Below are 19,511 nucleotides of genomic sequence, written 5' to 3'. Positions count from 1 at the left end.
AAGACGGCACCGGCTGGTCCAATGGGCCCCGACAGGAGCTGCTGCCAGACCTTCCTCAGCCGGGGTAGCAGCCTGCCGTTCTCCCTGGGATGCGCAGTTGCCTCACCGCACCTCTGGCAGGCAGGCTCCCGCAGTGGGAGGCCGAGAAGAGCCGGGCCAGCAGGAGCAGGGACACCACTTCTGCCTGTTGCCTCACACCTGCAGGTGGCTCCTGGAGGTGGACCTCAGACTGCTGCCCAGGCAGCTGCTGTCGGCTTGCAGTTCTGACCCACGATGGAAAAGCCTTGGGAGGCGGGGAAGCAGGCGCATCTGTGTTCACCGGCTTCCACGGGAGGACATTGATGCGTCCCCATGACCCCGCAGGTGAAGTGAATAGGATTCCAGCCCTGCATGGACCTGCCACTGTGCTGCCACCACCTCTAGGACCAGAAGCATCTCAGACTCTGAGCCGGGGTTAGGGTGGCTCCTGACCTGTCACCCCCAGGTGCCTCATGGAAGAGAAAGATGTAGAGGGCGGAGAGATCATCTTTGGAAGTCCATCTCTGTTGAGAGCCACAACCAAGTCAAGATGGCGCCTGGCATTTTGCCAGAAGGAGTGGTTGAGGGGTAGCGCCAGCGAGCCATTAAGATGATGATAATTAAGTTAAGCTGTGTATAATTATTAAGATAATGACTGATTGCTGTAACTGGATGATGCTAAATTGAAACAAGCTGTGTATTCAGTTGTGTATATAAACCTCTGCTGTCCGGCAATAAGGCAGCTCCTGCTACCTTATTGCTACCTTAAGTGCCCGCTACTTTTGAGTTCTCACAAAGTTCCCATTGAGTTCCCGTTTAGTTCGCGTGGGTTCTGGAATAAAGTTCGTTCCTGCTTGAATCTACAAGTGGCTTGTGACCTCCCGGTTATTTGTGCCCAGCCCAGACTGCAGCACATCTCTCCAAATCACCATCCTCTTCTTCAAATTAACCCTTTGAGTTGTCCCTTTAAAATACACATTCCATCTGAAACATCCCAGGAACGGCCCTTGGCCTAGAGAGGAGAGCTACACAGGAGCAGCTGGACACGGGGAGCAGCACAGATCAGCAAGAGGCCACCAGGCCAGATGGTCACTGAAGCTGGGTCTCTCCACAATCACCTAAAACTCAAGTCACCCTAAAGGAAGGACAAGGCAACTACGTGAATCAGGGAATACCCTAGAAACTTCACATTACCTGTAGAAAAAGGACGAGCAGAGGCGGCTCTAGGCACTCTGTCAGATTCCGTGGAGCACGGGGGAGGGGGGACACCAAAGCCCACGGGAAGAGAGAACAGTCAAGGAACGCAAGACTCATCTAAGGTGACCACAGGAAGAGGAATCCCACTCCGCAGGAAAGTCCTGCCCGAGAGCCTGGGACCAAAGGCAGGAGCCCCAGAAAAGCCCTGTGCACTGCAGATTGGAAGCATGAGGAGGCACAGGTCCCGCAAGGCCAGGAGGACTGGACTCCAGGGCCCCACGTGGCCACCATGTTGCGGATGGGAGACCGAATCCCCAGAATTCAGGTGTGGAGTCCCGGGGGATGGTGTGAGCGGGGGTTAGGGTTAGACAAGGTCACGCTGAGGAGCCCTGTGGGATTGGAATGCTGGTGAGAAGAGGGTTGGGGCAGGAAGGCAGCCCCCATGGGAGACAAGCTGGCCAGGACTTTGATCACGGACCCCCCAGCATCCGGGACTGAGAGAATGAAATCTCTGTGGTTCAAACTGCCCACAATGGCAGCCCACGCAGATGGGACAGTCACTCGGCTGTCCATTAGAGGAAGCAGACCTCGGCATTGTACTGGGTGCATTGGGGCAGCACTCAGACCTCCAGACGTCTGCCCCACTGTGAAGCCAACAGACAAGGTGGCTGCGCTCGCACTGAGCTACTCTAGGAAGTGACAAAATAAAGCGGAAAACACATTGGCCAATGTCCACACACACACAAAGAAGAAAGTTGTAACAGCACCTCAAATTGAACCAAAGGTGCCAAGACAAACACTAAGGGTGGTAAAAGGACATCTTAAGTGAGGAAATTTTTAAAACTAGGGGAAGAAACGAACAAGAAATAGAAAGAGAAACTGAGATGACTTCACTCACTTTATTTTAGTTGAATATGAACACATTACCCTTGTTTGACTAATTTATTTATTTTAAGTGGTGCTGAGGATGGAACCCAGTGCCTCACACATGCTAGGTGAGTGCTCTACCACTGAGCCCCAGCCCCAGCCCTTTCAACCATTCTTTAACCTGCTTCTTTTGTATCTGGTAACTCTCGGGTGGGACCTGGTTGACAGTACGTTGTTGTAGAGGCCCTGCTTTCTGTAACCGTCTGCATGGTGTGGACTCTTGTTTTACACTGAGCTGTGTTCTCCCCAAAATGCACGAGTTGAAGTCCTAGCCCTCTGTGTCACTGTATTTGAGAGAGGGCCTTAGGAGACACTAGGGGTTGGGTGACATCAAGGGAGGGGCTAATTGAATAGGGCTGGTGTCCCTGTAGGAGGAACAGGGAGACTGCGGAAGGGCTCCCACACACGTGCAGGTGAAGACACGGTGACAAGCTACTGTCTACGTGCCAAGAAGAGCTCTCGCAGCACCTTGAGCTTGGACACCCCGCCTCCAGAGCTGCAAGACAATGAACCTCTGTGGTGGGAGCCCGCAGTCTGCAGTACCCTTTAGGCAGCCGGAGCAGAGAGTACCGTGTTCCAGCAGAGAGCCCAAGTACAGGCTAAGCTCCTTGAACCTGTCCTTTGGGGGACAGATCCCAGGAAACTCACTTGCATCAAAATGCCCCTCATGTGTCCAAATGTGAGCCCTAAATGTCTCCTCTGGGTCATCTGGGACCTGGTTTGGGATTTAAGGCCATCTACAATGTGGGCCTGTGGTGTCTAGCCAGAACCTAGCCCACTAAACCTAACTTCCTATGAGATTTTGAGCTGGGGCTGTAGCTCAGCGGTAGAGCACTTGCAGTATGTGTGAGGCCCTGGGTTCAATCCTCAGCACCACATAAAAATAAATAAAATAAAGGTATTGTGTCCAACTACAACTAAAAAATATTTTTTTTAAAAAATCCTATAAGATTTTAAATTCTGAAAATTGCTTTGAAAGTTAGGCTAAAGCCAGATTCATCGAGGTTTCTCTACTGTGATGGGGCTGCCCATCCCCAACCCCAGCCCAGCACCTCTTGACTGCAGCTTCCACCCTCCTGCCTGCCCCACCCGAGGCAGCTGCTCTCTGGAAAGCTTGGGTTGTCTTGCCCCACATATGAGGGGCCAACTAGCCCCTAAAGGCCTGTCTCAGAACCACCCATCTTCCCTGCCTGTTCTGCTCTCCAGCCCCAGCACCCGCATGTGGGCAGGCAGCGATTGGCCAGTGGTGGGGTGAGAAAGGCTGTGCAGGTGAAGTCAGGGTGGTGGGAAGACCAGGCAGAGGGCGGAGGAGGAGCCACATCCAGGGGGGCCTTGGACACAACCACTGTGGGGTTTGAGTTCTGGACAATAGGGAGCCATGGACAAACACACAGAGGAGTGTGGACAGGTCTCATTTTATTTGTGAGTCCTGCTGAGATTACACCAGGACCCCTGTTCACCGGGCCCCAGCCTGGGGCTGCATCCAGCTCTCCAGGCAGGACAGACTCTTCCAGGGGGAGGAGGATGCTTTGGGCCCACTGCCCTCGTAGCCTGAAAATGGCAGGGCTGGGCGGGTCCCTTGGGGGCAAGAGCCCAGGGCTGCTGTTCCCACGTGAGGCACACACTTGGCAGAGCAGGTGGGTCTCCAGCTGCTCCACCTGTCACACCCAGCCCCAGTCCCAGGAAAGACACTGGGCCGTGGGTTTGCCAGTGGGTTTATTTTGAAAGCTGGTGCAGGTGGCCCCTGGGATGGGGCTCAGCCGCAGGACCGGGGCAGGAGCTCCTCTAAATCAGCTCCTGCACACAGAAGGGGGTGCTCAGGGCTCTGGGCCACTTCCAGGGTCCCGAGGAGGGGTGGGCCAGGGCTGGGGATCCGGTCCCCCAATTGCCTGGCTTTGGCAAAAATCCAGTCCCTGAGCCTCAGTGCCTCTAGCCACAGGTGGGGTAGTAGTGCTGACCACTGGGGACTGGGCTGAGACAAGGTGGGACGCACAGGTGGTGGGTCAGTGCAGAGCCAGAGACAGGGCGCCACAAGTGGGTGCTTACAGTGCCCATGCCCCACCCACACCCGGGCAGGGCCTGAAGGGGCAGAGCCACTGGCAGTCCTGCACAGCTATGATGGACAAACAGAGGAGATGGGACCACCCTCCTCTCTTCCCCCATCTCTCTCTCTGCCCCAAACCCCTAGGGCCCCACTTGGCAGCTTGGGGTCACCACCATGTAGGTGGCAGCTCTCTCCAAACCATAAAATGGACACATCTCTGGAGGCCCCATCAGTGCTGGGTGTCCTGCTCAGAGGGTGAACGGCCCTCTCCTGCCCCCGGAACTAGCACCAGGCGGCTCCCATCGGGGCTCCGCTGAGTCGGGGCTAGGGTCTTCAGTGCAGACCGAGGGCTGTGAGCTCACCTCCTTCAGGAGCTTGGCACACCTCCCTGTGAGACAGGGCAGTGTGAGGTGCAGGCAGGAGGCTGGTGGGCCGCCCCCAGGGGCTCAGCCCAGCGTCAGCCCCGAGGGACCTGGACTCACTGTGCCGCGACACCAGGTAAAGGCCCGTGTCTGCTGTCAGCTCCCGGAACCTCCAGAACCCAGGCTCATCCTCCCTGTCGAGGCTGCGAGCTGTGGGGCCAGGGGATCTGGGCAGGCAGTCCCGGGGAGGGGGGGGCAGACCCCCCACCTGGGCAGGGCTTACTGAGGTACTTGAACACGTGGAACTCCTTGCCCTGCCACTGCAGGGACACTCTCAGGATGGCGTAGTGCTCGTAGTCTGTGTCCAGCACGTGGATCTCCCTGTGACCTGCAGGGCTCAGCAGGGTTGGGCAGCCTGAGGGGGTGACCTGGGAAGCCAGGCCTGCAGGGCCTAACTTCATCCTGTTCCTGACCAGCACTGGGACCCTCCCGCGATGCCCTGGGAGGCGGAAGCAGGCCCTGCAGGGTGACCCAGGGTGCTTAAGGGGAAGGAGGGCCTGCGCCCAAGGAGCCTGGGAACAGGCCCACGGAGCAGCAAGGCCAGGAGTTGCTGGGCGTGGGCAGGACGCTGCGACCCCGGGGCAGGGCAGGACGCTGCTTACCAGGGAAGGCAAACTTCCCCACGTCTCTTCCTGAGCCCACCACTTTCTCTGTCGCGCAGCTTCCCGAGCTGGAAGGCAGCAGGCACCCCTCAGCCCCAGCCGCCTGCGCAGCCTCCCCTCACCCCAGCGCTCCTGGCCCCCAGCGGGATGTGCTGCAGGAAGGGCTCCCGCAGAGTCCCCGGTCCTGAGCCCTCCAGCCGCGCCCACCTCTAAGCCCACTTTCTTTTCTTATCACCTGGTGGGGCTTCATCAAACCCCATACTTATATTTGGGGAAAATGCCAATCTGGGAGTCTGGGGGTCAGCTTTCTCCGGAGCTAGAGTCCCGGCAGGGGCACAGGGAGGGAGGGCAGGAACACCCTGTGAGGGTCCTGCAGCCACCAGCCACCAGCCACACGCCCCATGCCGTCCCCTCAGCAGGGTGCCCTGGCCACGTCTGCGCAGGGTCCCAGCCTCTCACTTGTTATACGCAGCCTTCACCGTCATGTTCCGGCCACTCAAGGTGATGAACAAGCCCTCTACCTTCATCCCAGCATCCAGGGCCATATTGAACTCCGAGGCCAAACCAACTTCCCGCCAGAACCCTGAAATCTGGAGAGAAGAGCTGCAGCCGCCCTGGCTCTCAGAGGCCCAGCTGAGACTCCATCCCTGGACTCCAGGGTGCATTTCAGAGGCCGCAGGCACAGAGCTGGTGGCCAGAGACTCAGAGGCAAGACAGCAAGATGTCTCAGACCTGCTAGAGTCATCTAGACCACTAGAGTCATCCTTCTCAGAGGTCCCTTCAGACCATCAGGCGGTGATGCCCCTCCCACCTGGCCTTCTGGAGCAGCCGCAGGGCCAGCTTGAGGTGCCCCAAGAGAGCTGGCCTCTGCTGCCTCCAGGCCTGGTGTGTAGGGAGATGAGCAGGCCCTGGCTGCCCGCAAGGACTGGAGAGCAGAGGAGCATGTAGGACGCAGGCCCAAGTGGCTGGGCCTCTCACCAGGCTGGCCCAGCAGAAGAGACCCAGCCCTGCCGCCTCGCTGCGAGAGGGCCTTCCTGCCACCAACACGCACCCAGAGCCCGAGGTGCCATCTGAAACTCGGAAAACGGCTGATGTTACAGCAGTAAAGGACTTGTCTCCCTGACGTCTGTCCTTCTGAATATCCCCATGTGTCTGGCCTGCAGGAGGAGGACCAGGACAGAAGCCCACAAGCTGCCCACCCAGGAGAGGGCCTCCTCTGGCCCCACCGTCACAGTGCAGAGGGCAGGGGCAGAGAGGGAACTCTGTCAACCTGGGGGGCAGTCGGGGGCCACCTGGGACCCCAACCCTGAAAAACCTTGAGGACCAGCCAGCCTGGCTGAGGATGGCAGGCACCTGCTGTCACAGGGGGCCCTCCGGAGGCCTCTGGAGAGGAAAGGCTGCAGAGCTCAGAGCCCCCACCAGGGCCCTTAGCTGTCTGCCCTCCTGGGACACTGACCAGGGCGGGTCCTGGGGGCCCTCAGGTAGCTGTGCCAGCACCAACCAGGCGTGAGGGGCCTGCGGTGGCTGAACACTCTCTGGCCCCTCTCTGCCCAGCTCCCCACTATCCCCCGCTGTCTGTCTGCAAGCCAGGAAGGAAAAGGCACCTTCTGCAGGTCTAGGTCCACCAAGGTGGACGCCACCCGCATCCACACCAGGAGCACGCTCAGGGTGGTGCCTGGCCGCCTGGCCGCCATCGCAGGCTCTGTCTCAGTACCTCTCTCTCACAGGGCCTGGGCTTATATTTGGAGAGTGGGCCAGAGTGAGCAGCCACCTGGAGGATGTCATGGGCAAGTGTGGCTGCCAGCTGCCCCAGACTCCTGGCGGTCAGCACAGTGCCATCTGGTCCCGCTGACGCCCACACCAGGGAGGGGTTGGCCAGCAGCCAGTCTTGCCTGCCACCTTCCTGCCAGGACGTTGGTGGGTGTGGGGGGCTCTGAGGGCCTGACAGGAGGAGCAGGCCCCACCCACACCCAGGGGGCTCAGCCCACCCACCTCTGGGGACGCTGGGGTTTGTGGGTCTGGGGATAACAGAAGAAGCATGAAGGCCTAGGCCCTGGCTCAGCCCAGCCTGTGGCCTTCTGCAGCCAGTGGGTGAAACGCGAGGGTCCAGCCAGCCCAGCCCCAGGCATCAGCTCTTCCCCAGCATGCCCGCGCCCCACATCCCCACACCCACCAGTAACATACCTGTGCCAGACCAGGATGAGCAGACAGAAATGCAGGGCACCACACCGTGCCCCTTTAACCTGGGCAGGGGCAATGGACTCTCAGGGGGAGGACTGGTGCCTCTGGACACCGACCCCTGGTCCCTGCCTCCTGCATCGGTTCGCCTCCGTTTCCCGCCGTCAGGGACCACAGGAGAGGTGGCGCTCTCCTCCAGTGACGCCCTGCACCCCTGCACCCCCACCCTGGCCCTCTGCCTCCTCCTGACTGTGTCCAGCAAACCACCATCTAAGTCCTGGCACTTACCAGGAAAGAGTCTCTCAGGCCAGAGATTTTTTTAAGGCAACTTTTATCTTCAAAACAGCTTTATTTGTGACACATGTTTATAAAGAAAACCCCCTCACCCTCTGGAAAGAAATTAAAAAATAACAAAAGCCTCCTTCTACCTTTTGGTTCCCGCCTCTCCTGCTCCCTCCCAATGAAAGGGGAGGCGAGACCAAGGTGGCCAAGGAGCACCCTGGCCATGCAGCCCTTCCCCTACTGAGCCTGGGGAGGTGACAGACTCCGGGGCCAGGGCTCCAGCTCCCAGAGCCCCTCTCAGCAGAGGGCAGAGGGGCCTGAAAAGCTCAGCTCAAGAGGAGTCCTGGCCACTGAGACACACTCAGCAGGGGACCTGGCTGCTGTGGATACTGGCAGGTGCAGGGGAACAAGTTAGGACAGGGTGAGCAGAGCTGGCTAGCTCACTGGAGCCCAAGAGGGACACCCAAAGAGCGGGGACTGCAGCGGGGAGGCTGAAGATGGCTGACCCAGCCACAGGCTGGCTAGCCAGGGTTCCCAGGGTGGCTGCAGAGGGGCTGGGCAGGGGTGCCCCATTCTCCCTGTGAGTGCTGCCTTAGCCAGGAAGAACAGGAAGGGCGGCCGAGGTGGAGCCCCTGGCCCTCTGGGTGAGCAGGAGCAGGATGGGGCTGATGGCCCCGGGGCTGATTGCTTCCGTTCCCGCTATTTGAGCGCCATTGGCAATGGTGAGCATCGGACCAGAACCTTCAGCTCCTTCCTGCTCCCCACGCTCAGGCCTTCAAGTGTGAGAGCTGGGGCCTCAGGAGAACCAGGCAGGGGTGCGGCAAGGACAGTGGCAGTGATGGACCCTGGGAAGGGCATCCCCGGACCCCACCTCTCGTCACAGGCAATGCAGAGGGCATGTCCTGCAGCTCCGCCCCATGGGTTTGAACCTAACCTGGCCACTTGTCAGCTGTGTGACCTTGGATACCTTGCCCGGCCTCTCTGGGTGTGCCTGGATGTCTTGATCTGAGAAACAAGGATGGAATGGGGTGGGTACATGTGTCCAGGGGCCCTGTTATGGAGCAAGCAGGCCAGCTAGCCAGCTGAGATCCGGGAGTGTGCTGTTGTGCTGCTCATGGCACTGACCCATTTCTGGGGCTCTCAGAGGTTTGGGCCAGGTGCTCCCGATCACGACGGTCAGCAGTGAAACCCAAACAAGCCCAACTTCACGGTCTGCCGCCACGCCCACCCAGCTCCTGCTGCTGCCTGTGCCGTGCCGCAGCACAGCCCACGGCCAGGGCCTGTGGTCACAGGGTGCCTCATCATCCCGTAGGCCCATGAACCGCAGGGCCGGGCAGAGGTGCCCCATTCTCCCTGTGAGTGCTGCCTTCCCACCTCCTCCCCGCCTTGGGCCGCCAGCAGAGCAGGGCTGGAGATGGCCTCCTGTGCCCTCCCCAGGATTCTCCAAAGAGTGAGGAGCCAAGAGGCTGCAGGATCTGTTTATTGGGTGGGAAGAGGCCCCGGATCAGGGGAGGCAGGGAGGGAGGATGAGGGACAGCTCTGGGTGGCCCGAGGGCAGTGGGCTCACTCCACGTCCACGCCTGGGGAGGTGAGGTTTGCTGCAGTGGACTCGCCCTGTGAGGAAAGGCACAGCTGATCCTTCTCCCCCACACAAGGGGGCACTGCCCCCCAGGCCAACACCCACAGGGCAAGGCACAGCTGATCCTGCCCCAAGCCTTCTGCCAACACAGAAGCGCACATCCCATCACCCCTCACTATCCTGGAGGCCGCAGGCTAGAGGTCCCCCGGGCACCACCGCTGCCTCTCAGTGCCTGGGGCCTGGCCCTGGACGAAGGGGCCAAGGAGACATGTGTTCCCAAAGCCACCAGACAGTGACAGGCGACTCTGTGTTCAAGATGTCCAGCCCCAACGTCCCCAGCCCCAGGAGAGAAGCCACGAGCCCACCTGGAGCTCACCAGAGAAGAGTCAAGACACAGGAAATGGTGACAGCAGATGAGGACAAAATCAGGCTGTGGAGCTGGAAAACGCCCTCCGTGGATCCCCCACTCCAAGCCCCCCAGGTCCCCACCTGCTGCCCTAGGCTATCACATCCCACCCACTACTTATGGCTTTAGGTGGGTGCCCAGTCCTTCAGGAGCTTGAGCCAGGTGTGGCCATTTTCTGGCACCTGGTCTGAGGAGGCCTCCCCAACACCCCTCCTGCATCAGAGCCCCAGGTTCCCGGGACCCAGCCCTGCAGTGGGCAGGGAACGAGAGGTGTCAGGTCTGCCCTCAGAGAGAGGACAAAGACTCAGGCCATCCCAGGGGGGGATGCAGGGAGCCCAGGGACTGTGGTGGGTAAGCAGTGTCCCCCAAAACTCCACCGCCTCCTGGAACCTCCACAAGGGGTCTTATCTGGGAACAGGTCTTTGAAGATAGCATTAGTTAAGGATCTGGAGATCATCCTGAAGATAGGGTGGGCCCTAAATCCAACAATGTCCTCATAAGAAGGGGGCAGCCAGGTGCAGTGGCTCAAGCCTGTAATCCCAGCAGCTCAGGAGGCTGAGGCAAGAGGATCACAAATTCAAGGCCAGCCTCAGCAACTTAGCAAGGTCCTATGCAACTTAAAAATATCCTGTCTCGGGGGTGGGGATGTGGCTTAAGCAGTAGCGCACTCTCCTGGCATGCATGCGGCCCGGGGTTCGATCCTCAGCACCAATACAAACAAAGATGTTGTGTCCACCGAGAACTAAAAAATAAATATTAAAATTCTCTCTCTCTCTTTAAAATACAAAGTAATATTTCAAAAAAAAAAAATCCTGCCTCAAAATAAAAAGGGCTAGGGAGTGATTCAGGGATTAAGTGCCCCTGGATTCAAATCCCAGTGTTGGAGGGGGAAAAAAAAAAGGAGGAGGAGAAGCAAGTGGAAGAGGAATAAGAGGAGGAAGAAGAAGGAAGAGGAGAAGGAAATCTCAACCAGCGATGCCCAGAATTACAGGAGCCGCAGGAAGGGGCAGCAGGTGGGCAGGCTCCCCTCAAGCCTCCAGAGGGCCCACCCCACAGACACCTTGACTCTGGCCTCCAGGACTGGAGCTCGTCCTGTTTAAGCCGCCACGTGGGTGCTGTCTCGGCAGCCCCCGCAGTCAGGACAGGCTCCCTGAGGGGACCCTGAGGCCTGAGGCCCAGGACTCCCCAGGCAGAAGTGGGTGAGGATCTACACAGCAGGTCTCAGGGGTGAGAGGAAGTGAGGACCAGGGGCAGCCCGTGGAGGGCCTGGAGAACTCACCCTGTCCCCTGCCTGGGCAGGGCTGGGGTGGGACTCCGGGGTCGCCAACGTGCTCCCCTGAGGTGGGGAGCAAGCATCTGCAGGAGCAAGCAGTCCAAGAGGTAGAGACAGGAAGGCTGCCCTCCCTCCACATCCTACCTGGCCCCCAGCCCCCCGACAGGGGGCCAGAAGACCCTCCCTACCTCTCCTTGCTCCTGCTGGGGGAGGAAGGGGCTATGGGGCAGGAGGGGCTGGAAGGGCTGCCACACAGCGTAGCAGAGAAGACCACCTGCTGCCCACCCCAGGGCTCAGGGCTGGGCACTGGGGTGAGGCTTGGCCAGGTACCTGACTTGGGCAGCATGACCATCATGTCATCCTGGAGCCCCACTGTGGGGTAGAAGTCCTGGAAGGCCTTCAGAGCCTGGGGGCTGGCATCCTGAGCCCGACCTGGGGCACGGAGGGGTAGCTGTGAGCCCAGCAGCTCCCAGGGCCGTGGCAGGCGAGACCTGACTCACTCCACTTCTTTGAGAGCGGACAGCAAGGCTGCCACCCTAGGTGGGGCCGGGAGGCTGACCAGGGAAGGTGGGTCCTCACCCTGGAGAGGGGCACATGTTGTGTCTGCCCTCGGGGACCTCTCCAGCCAGCCCCCTCCCCATCCTAAGTGCTGTTGGTCCCCCCGCCCCCTGGTCCTTGCCGGGTCCAGGCTGTGATTAGTGGGGGGCTGAAGCAGAAGGGGTGGGCCTGGGTCAGGGTGGGTGGGGCTGGCCCTGGGCTGGCCTGAAAGGGCAGGTGGGAGGGGGCTCACTGTAGAGCTGCACCATGGTGCTGAGAGCCCCCTCCAGCTCCTTGTAGATGTAGACCACCGCAAAGGAGCCATAGTCCGTGTCCGCCACACGCACATCCAGGTAGCCCAAGGCTGTGGAGAAGGTGCACATGGCCTTAGAAGCAGGGCAGGGCTGGGCAACAACTCCCCCTGACCAGCCCACCCTGCTGCCCTAAGACCCAGCGGGTATCCTGGCCAAGCCCCACCCCAGCCGTCCTGAAGGGGGCGTGGCAGGGGGCCTCAGTGCAAAGACAATCTGCGTCACCCCTGGGGAGCAATCCCAGTGCCCCCAGGACATACCTGGAACTCTGAAGTGGCCCTCGGAGCCCATCTTCAGGAACGTGGCATCCACCTGGGCACAGCCGTCAGCCCTGGGTGCATAGATGGTCACTACCTCCCAGGCACCCTTGGTCCTCCCTAGCCTAGCCCACCCCAGGCAGCTCACCGTGGGAATTCCATGTGGACGTTGAGACAGCCCCCCTTGGTGGCATTGATGTCCCTGGTGGACATCAGCAGATGATCCTTCTTGCCCAAGAACACCTTGCAGTCAGACACCATGGAGACAACATACCAGAGGCCCGAGAACTGCAGGACAGCTCAGTGACCAGCAGGCCTGACAGCAGCAGCCGTACTGCCTTGCCCAGGGAGCAGGGAGACAAATGAAAAGCCAGAGAAGCAGGGACCTGCCTGAAGGTGGACAAGAGCTCTTGCTGCCCCCTTATGAGATGGGCCTGCAAAGGCCCTCAGCCCAGGGTTGTTTCTGGATTAGAGGGAAAGTAGGTCTGAAGCATGCCCTAGGCAGACCCACAACTGGCCCCGCCACGGCAGCTTCTATTCTCTCTGGTGATGTTTCCAGGGGGATCAGCCCCCACCCCACCCAGGCACACCCAGAGGAGACCCAATACCCTTTTGGCATCAAAGTCAGGTTGAACCAGGACCTCGGCCAGAGTTGCGGACACCCAGAGCAGCAGAACCCAGCTCAGCAGGACCAGCCTCATCCTCAGGCCTGACCTCCAGCCCTGGCCCCCAGTCTCCAAGCCCCAGAAACCCTGGCTTTATACCCTAGCCCAGCCCTGGGCTCAGGAAGGGGCAGATGGGGAGTGAGCGGAAGGCTCTATGAAATGCCAGCCCCCTTTGTCCATTGTTGGGCACAATCACTTGGCTGTCCCCTCGGCCCCAGGGTCACTTCCTGCAGGGCTCCAGACATCCAGGCTCTCGCCTGACGCACCAGCTGAGGATTTGTCTCCAAGCCTGCCAGGCACGTCACTATCCCATGGCCCACCATAGCTGGCCACCCAGCCATGGCAGAGCTATCATGGCTTCCAGCCTCACACCCAAGCACCTCTGTCCACCCCCAGCCTGACTGGGAGTTTGGGGGGCTGCTGGGAAGCATGAGGCCTGGGTCTGCTGGGGCCAGCAGGCCCCCATCCAGGGTTCCGGGCACCCAGCAGACCTTTCTCCCTCTCATCCCCAACTCAGTGCTTAGTCACCACTGGCCAGGCCTCTAGAGACCTCATCCAGGGGTAGCCTTTGCCAGCACAGTGGTGAGAGACATCTGGGCGCCCCCTTGCACCCCACAGCTGGGCTTCCTGAAAGCATGCCTGAGATAGGAGGAGGGATTAGGGTGGATTACGTATCCACAGCTGCCTTATCAGCAGTTTCATAAGTGTCCAGGTGGAAGGACGCCTGGGAGGTGCTAGGGCTGGTGGAGGTGGAGCTGAGGAAGGCCTCTCCAGCTGACCTCTGTGTCGACACAGAGCACCAGGGACCCCAGGCCAGGAGCAGCGCATGGCCTTGGTACACCCCACTTGGATTCTCAAGTCAAAGACCACTCTGGAGGCCGGGTCAGAGAAAGACCCTCAGGCAGGTGCAGCATGACTGCTGTTCTGCACACCATGGAGTCACTCAGGGCAGGCGCAGCCTGAGAGCTTCTGTCCTGTCCACCATGGAGTCACTCAGGGCAGGCACAGCCTGAGAGCTGCTGTTCTGCGCACCATGGAGTCACTCAGGGCAGGCGCAGCCTGAGAGCTTCTGTCCTGTCCAACATGGAGTCACTAGGGCAGGCACAGCCTGAGAACTGCTGTTCTGCACACCATGGAGTCACTCAGGGCAGGCACAGCCTGAGAGCTGCTGTTCTGCACACCATGGAGTCACTCAGGGCAGGCGCAGCCTGAGAGCTTCTGTCCTGTCCACCATGGAGTCACTCAGGGCAGGCACAGCCTGAGAGCTTCTGTCCTGTCCAACATGGAGTCACTAGGGCAGGCGCAGCATGAGAACTGCTGTTCTGCACACCATGGAGTCACTCAGGGCAGGCGCAGCCTGAGAGCTTCTGTCCTGTCCACCATGGAGTCACTCAGGGCAGGCACAGCCTGAGAGCTGCTGTTCTGCGCACCATGGAGTCACTCAGGGCAGGCGCAGCCTGAGAGCTTCTGTCCTGTCCAACATGGAGTCACTCAGGGCAAGCACAGCCTGAGAGCTGCTGTTCTACACACCATGGAGTCACCAGGGCAGGCGCAGCCTGAGGACTGCTGCTCTGTACACCATGGAGTCACTCAGGGCAGGTGTAGCCTGAGAGCTGCTGTATGCACACCATGGAGTCACTCAGGGCAGGCACAGCCTGAGAGCTGCTGTTCTGCACACCATGGAGTCACCCAGGGCAGGCGCAGCCTGAGAGCTTCTGTCCTGTCCACCATGGAGTCACTCAGGGCAGGCACAGCCTGAGAGCTGCTGTTCTGCGCACCATGGAGTCACTCAGGGCAGGTGTAGCCTGAGAGCTGCTGTTCTACACACCATGGAGTCACCAGGGCAGGCGCAGCCTGAGGACTGCTGCTCTGTACACCATGGAGTCACTCAGGGCAGGTGTAGCCTGAGAGCTGCTGTTCTGCACACCATGGAGTCACCAGGGCAGGCGCAGCCTGAGGACTGCTGCTCTGTACACCATGGAGTCACTCAGGGCAGGTGTAGCCTGAGAGCTGCTGTTCTGCACACCATGGAGTCACCAGGGCAGGCGCAGCCTGAGGACTGCTGCTCTGTACACCATGGAGTCACTCAGGGCAGGTGTAGCCTGAGAGCTGCTGTATGCACACCATGGAGTCACTTAGGGCAGGTGCAGCCTGAGGACCGCCGTCCTACATACCATGGAGTCATTAGGGCAGGCACAGCCTGAGAGCTGCTGTTCTGCACACCATGGAGTCACCCAGGGCAGGCGCAGCCTGAGGACAGCTGTTCTGTACACCATGGAGTCACTCAGGGCAGGCGCAGCCTGAGGATAGCTGTTGTACATACCATGGAGTCACTCAGGGCAGGTGCAGCCTGAGGACAGCTGTTGTACACTCCATGGAGTCACTCAGGGCAGGCACTGAGAGCTGCTGTCCTGTCCACCATGGAGTCACTCAGGGCAGGGAACAGCCTGAGGACTGCTGTCCTGCCCACCATGGAGTCACTCAGGGCAGGCTGACCCTGAGACAACTTCCAGAGCCCATGTGGGAGGGAGGTATGGCCCCTGGAGCATGTAGACTGAGAGGGACCTGGCATAGGGGACCTTCCACACCCAGCCCCCCCAGTCCCAGCACAGCCACACCCCCAAAGGCCCCCTCCTGGGCCAAGTCTGAGGGCTTGATTGTGAAAGGCAAGGAGGGGGCACCCATATAGGGGTCCAGGGAAGTCCAGGGGCTCAGCCATGGACAGCCTCCACTGACCAGCTGTCCCAGAGGAGAGAACCTCAGGAAAAGGGCAGAGAGGAGGGGTGGGGGACAGGTGCAGGGTGAGGACAGGCTCCGCAGAGAGGAGGGAGATGAATGCAGGGGCAGAAGGAGCAGTGCTGTGCCCAGGAGCCCAGGAGCCCTGCTCCCAGCTGCCTGGGAATGGCAGGGCTGGGCGCACCAAGGTGGAGCCCCAGGCTGACCTACAGCCAGAGGGGTGGGCCCCTTCAGGCATCCCTAAAGGGATCCACCTCAGAAGCCACGAGATCCCTCACCCCCAAATCCCTCTCCCCATTCCACCTCTTCTGAAGAAGTCTGGGAGGGCTTCTCCTGACTTCACCTGTAAAAGGGAAAGTGGCAGTAGCCACCCTCGCCACCCACCCTCCCTCACCGTGGGCCTGCTGGGGTGGGCCTCACCCTGCAGAGAGGCCAGCCCCTCCCACGCAGTGTCCCATGTCTGCTTCCACTTTTTGGCTGGACACAGGGTTCACTGGACCAAGGTATGTCAGGGAGGCCTTGGGGTCAGGCAGGGATGGGGCCCAGAACCAACCCCTCGTGCTTCAGGGTGCCCAGTTAGGGAGATGGGGCTGCAGGAAAATGGAGAGACCGGGGCTCTGTTCCACCCAGTTCTGGGCCCAGCGATATAACCTGCCTTCAAGGAGCCAGTATGTAAGAACTGCCCCTTCCTACAGGAGAGCCAGGAGCCAAGCCCCCACTGGCAGCCAGAGGTGAGCTGGTGATCAAGGCCATCCTAGAAGGTAGTTGGTGGGGCAGCTCAAGGTGGAGAGGGAGCCTTGAGCCCAGACAAGGGAGGGAAAGCCCTGGAGCCCCCTCTGATCCGGGTTGGGTTCCTCAGATGCGACCCTGGGAAGCCTGCAGCTTCCTGGCCAACCATGCCCAGTCCTCAGAGCGATGGAGGACTCAGCCCAGAAAGGGAAGGGCAGGGCCTCTGGCTCTGGTGGCCAGGCTGCCATCCTCTCTCTCTAGTGGGAAAGGTCCCAAGGAGGGTGCAGCCTCACTGGGGAGTCTCCCTGACCTGAGACTCCCACAAAGCCTTGAGCTTGGTTATCCTGCATTTGTGGGCTGTGGGGAGCCCTGTACAGGTGAACCCACAAAAAGAACAGCAGAAAGAACCAGAGCCCAAGGAAACCCTGAAGGGGGAACTCACCCGCACCCATCAGCCCAATCTAGGGACTCTGAGCTGTCCTGGGGAGGCCCAAAGCCCTCCTGATCAGCAACTTGACGTGTCCTGACTCTGATAGAAGCTGTCAGGTTGTGCTGGGGTCTGCAGCAGAGGGGCTGGCATCAGCCATGCCAGGGGGACTGCGGGGTGTCAGGGAGGGTAAGCATCTGTGGAAGGGGTGCTGAAGAGGAGAAAAACACCCATGTCTCCTCCAGTGGGAGAAGCTGGGGTCACGCTCTGCCAGAGATGGGAAAGGCCTCCAGCCCCCACCTCCTGGCCCCACCTGATGACCAGCTGGGGGGTGGGGCCAGGTCCACATGGACCACTCCCTGGACTAGACTTCAAGGTACCTGGCCCCCCTACTTGACTCCTGTCCCTGGAGCATACCCTGGGTACAGGCAACTCCGGCTGTCTGCCCTGCAGCACCAGGGCTCCCTTGGCTGCAAGGAAGTGGTGGCTCAGTCTGCCTCCCATGGCCGCTGACTACAGTCTGCAACGTGGATTGGCTGTGAGTAGGGAGCCCAGACATGTGGGTCCCCAGAGGTCCACTCACGGCAGCAGCCCTCAGGATGGCCGAAGGTGGGAAAACTGTGAGATGGTGGTCTGGCCAGCACCTCCCCACAGAAGAACCCTGAGTGTCACACTCCTCACAACTGAAACCCTCAGGGTCACTCCAGGGAAACTGGGCTGCACGAAATACCACACACGAGACAGAGACACCTTTTTTCTTTGGTGTCCTGTGATGGTTCTTCTGACCTTAAGGGTCTGCAGAAGGAGAGAGAGAAAGAGAGACCAAGAGAGAGGAGTGCATGCTGAGTCTTTTTATTGGGGAGAAGCCATTCAACTGAGGCAAGGGGTCAGGTGTCAGGGGGCTCAGTCTAGCTCTGGGATGTCTGCTGTCAGCAGGTTGACTGACAAGTAGGAGGCCACGCCCAAAGGCAGAGCAAGAGAAGGGGACACACAAAGGGTGTTTCCATGGAACATTCCATTCCAAACAGGACAAAGGGGTAGTATCAGAAAGAAACAGGTGGGTGTAGCTCAATCCATGAGGTGACACACCTACGTCTGAAGACCCGTCCTCAACCTGCGGGACGGGGGCAATGCCCAGGTCACTACAAGATGTAGTGATGGTCAGAGCCTTTCCACTCTGGGACGGAGAATGAGAATCATTCAGACTGGCTGCCCACACCTGAGCATTCCTGGAGCAGAACCTTGACCTCTGTCTGGGGAGGGGGCGGGTGGTAGAACCCTTGGGGTCATGATCTATGCATCAAAACCTCGTCACACTGGGGTCACTGGAGCCTGTGGAGCGTCTCTGCACTCCCCTGCACCACCGGCCTCCTCCTCTCCCCAGCCCCTTCTAGTTAGGGAGAAAGGAGCAGGGCCTGGACTTCTGCCCTTGAGTCCTTGCTCCCAGGGCCCCAGACTCATACCCACAAGCTGTCCTGCCACCCCACAGGTTTTCCATCAAGGAGTGAAGGCTCTGTAGATTTCTTCCAGAACTGGGAATCCTACAAAGAGGCTTTGGCAACCAGGCACCAAGTTCTGGGGGTGCTCATGACAGGGGGTAAGACAGTGGCCCTGGGCCAGAACCAGGCTTCCCCCCAGATGGGGCCACCCACCAGGCCCTGCCTGCACCAGGCCTGGGCCTCGGCACTTCCCTTCCCTCTGTCCACCCATGCTGCCAGGAACTAAGAGCTCCAAATCGACCTGTGGGATTTCCAGGTGGAGCCTCCCAAGCCGAGTATAGCTGATTCCAGTGTCCAGAGAACTGAAGTCCAAGCTGATCTGTGGACGGATCCCAGAGAAAACTGGAGGACACCCACCCCAGCTGGCCCTGGAGAGCTGACAGTTATGGGTCTTTCCAGGAGACTCCCTGTTGAGTCACAAGGACATTCCCTTCACAAGCCCCAACCAGGACAAGGACATGAACAGTCTGAAGAATTGTGTCTCTGTGTCCAAGGGGGCCTGATGGTACCACAGTGGCCACCATGCAACCTGAACAGGTGCAGCCTGCCTGGCTGCCCAGGGAGCTTTATACTAAGGGCATTGACTGGTTGACTGGCCCAGGACATGGTTGCTCCTACCAGGCTGCTGAGAGGAAGATCTGGGCAGCCTAGGCTGCAGGAGAATGGGTGGCTGGCCCAGCACTACCACCCCTGCAGCCATGCCCAGCCAGGGGGCGGTGACGAAAGGGGTCACGTCACACATGGAGGGAGAACACACTGAGGGAAGAAGAAGCCCCGTGCTCCGCTGGCACGCTGTCTGTGCTGTACCCCCTCCCGTCCCTTCACTCCCTCCTGAGCACTGTCCAGCACATGACCGAGTATGCAGGGACCACTCCATCCATGACCTTAACAAGGGTCAGACAACCAAAGCATGGGACCTGAACACCCCCAGAGGCCCTGCCAGGGCTTGGGCCAAGGAGGCATGTGGCAGGCAGAGGGAAGGCCCCAGGCATCCCTGCTGGCCTCAAAGCCTAGGCCCAGAGAGCCACCAAGACTACCTGACCTCTGGGCCACTTCCCAGAGCACCAGGAGGAGAGAGGGAGCAGGCAGCTGGAGCTTCCAGGACCCACTTCCAGGAGCAGACCCATGGCTGGGGGTGGGCCAAGATCAGCCCTCACTACAGCCCTGCACACACCCTGGCCAAGAGGCACAGCAAGGTCTCCGAGGTAGAGCTCCCCTCCAACAGCCTCTTTACCACGGCCGCTCTTCCACCACCCTGGTCCCTGAGGCCGCAGAGCAGAGGGGCCACCACTGGCCTCAGAATGCCAAGGGGGCAGGCAGGCAGATGGGAACCCTGCAAGGATGAGGGGCCAGACAGTGGCCCTGCTGACAGGCAGCAGAGCAGATGGCCACAGCAGGCATCAGGGCCTCACCCAGAAGGAG

The 19,511-nt window shown here is 59.9% G+C and overlaps 2 protein-coding genes across 10 annotated transcripts; both read right to left on the bottom strand.

Moving 5' to 3' along the window:
- Nucleotides 1–3,294: 3,294 nt before the first annotated feature.
- LCN8 (lipocalin 8) lies at nt 3,295–7,522 on the bottom strand. 6 transcript variants are annotated; one of them, XM_081282699.1, is made up of 7 exons: nt 6,815–7,365; nt 5,670–5,800; nt 5,211–5,278; nt 4,832–4,963; nt 4,669–4,758; nt 4,549–4,574; nt 3,299–3,939 (listed from the first exon to the last, which is right to left on the bottom strand). In XM_081282699.1, exons 1-7 carry the CDS (start codon nt 6,902–6,904, stop codon nt 3,928–3,930), a joined length of 549 nt encoding a protein of 182 aa, XP_081138825.1. In that variant the 5' UTR covers nt 6,905–7,365; the 3' UTR covers nt 3,299–3,927. The 6 variants fall into 6 exon arrangements, 5 of the variants coding, with proteins under 5 accessions (XP_081138826.1, XP_081138822.1, XP_081138825.1 ...); XM_081282700.1 differs by lacking the exon at nt 6,815–7,365 and adding an exon at nt 7,395–7,522 and having other exon boundaries at nt 3,295–3,939; nt 4,549–4,758; XM_081282696.1 differs by having other exon boundaries at nt 3,298–3,939; nt 4,549–4,758; nt 5,670–6,280.
- Nucleotides 7,523–7,742: 220 nt separating this feature from the next.
- LCN15 (lipocalin 15) lies at nt 7,743–12,795 on the bottom strand. 4 transcript variants are annotated; one of them, XM_081279418.1, is made up of 7 exons: nt 12,642–12,769; nt 12,182–12,423; nt 12,037–12,107; nt 11,719–11,829; nt 11,259–11,360; nt 10,935–11,011; nt 7,743–9,284 (listed from the first exon to the last, which is right to left on the bottom strand). In XM_081279418.1, exons 2-7 carry the CDS (start codon nt 12,292–12,294, stop codon nt 9,234–9,236), a joined length of 525 nt encoding a protein of 174 aa, XP_081135544.1. In that variant the 5' UTR covers nt 12,295–12,423; nt 12,642–12,769; the 3' UTR covers nt 7,743–9,233. The 4 variants fall into 4 exon arrangements, with proteins under 4 accessions (XP_081135544.1, XP_081135545.1, XP_081135546.1 ...); XM_081279419.1 differs by having other exon boundaries at nt 12,182–12,371; nt 12,642–12,766; XM_081279420.1 differs by having other exon boundaries at nt 12,182–12,367; nt 12,642–12,734.
- Between the last annotated feature and the right edge of the window lie 6,716 nt (nt 12,796–19,511).

Source organism: Spermophilus citellus (genome assembly GCF_964194105.1).
Source record: "Spermophilus citellus genome assembly, chromosome: 2".
Taxonomy (NCBI): domain Eukaryota; kingdom Metazoa; phylum Chordata; class Mammalia; order Rodentia; family Sciuridae; genus Spermophilus; species Spermophilus citellus.
The sequence above is the reverse complement of the archived record's forward strand: the minus strand, read 5'-3'. Positions and strand labels throughout refer to the sequence as shown.

Excerpts from the sequence above, each read along its gene's own strand:
- LCN15 (XM_081279417.1), bottom strand. The coding sequence starts at position 12,734 with ATGAGGCTGGTCCTGCTGAGCTGGGTTCTGCTGCTCTGGGTGTCCGCA. Across the intron at positions 11,361-11,718 it reads CACCATGGTGCAGCTCTACA|GTCGGGCTCAGGATGCCAGC; the intron begins GTGAGCCCCCTC and ends TCCGTGCCCCAG. Across the intron at positions 9,285-10,934 it reads CTGCCCAGGCAGGGGACAGG|GGCGAGTCCACTGCAGCAAA; the intron begins GTGAGTTCTCCA and ends CTTTCCTCACAG.
- LCN8 (XM_081282696.1), bottom strand. The coding sequence starts at position 5,875 with ATGCACCCTGGAGTCCAGGGATGGAGTCTCAGCTGGGCCTCTGAGAGC. Across the intron at positions 5,279-5,669 it reads GTGAAGGCTGCGTATAACAA|CTCGGGAAGCTGCGCGACAG; the intron begins GTGAGAGGCTGG and ends GCTGCCTTCCAG. Across the intron at positions 4,759-4,831 it reads CCACGTGTTCAAGTACCTCA|CTCGCAGCCTCGACAGGGAG; the intron begins GTAAGCCCTGCC and ends CTGGCCCCACAG.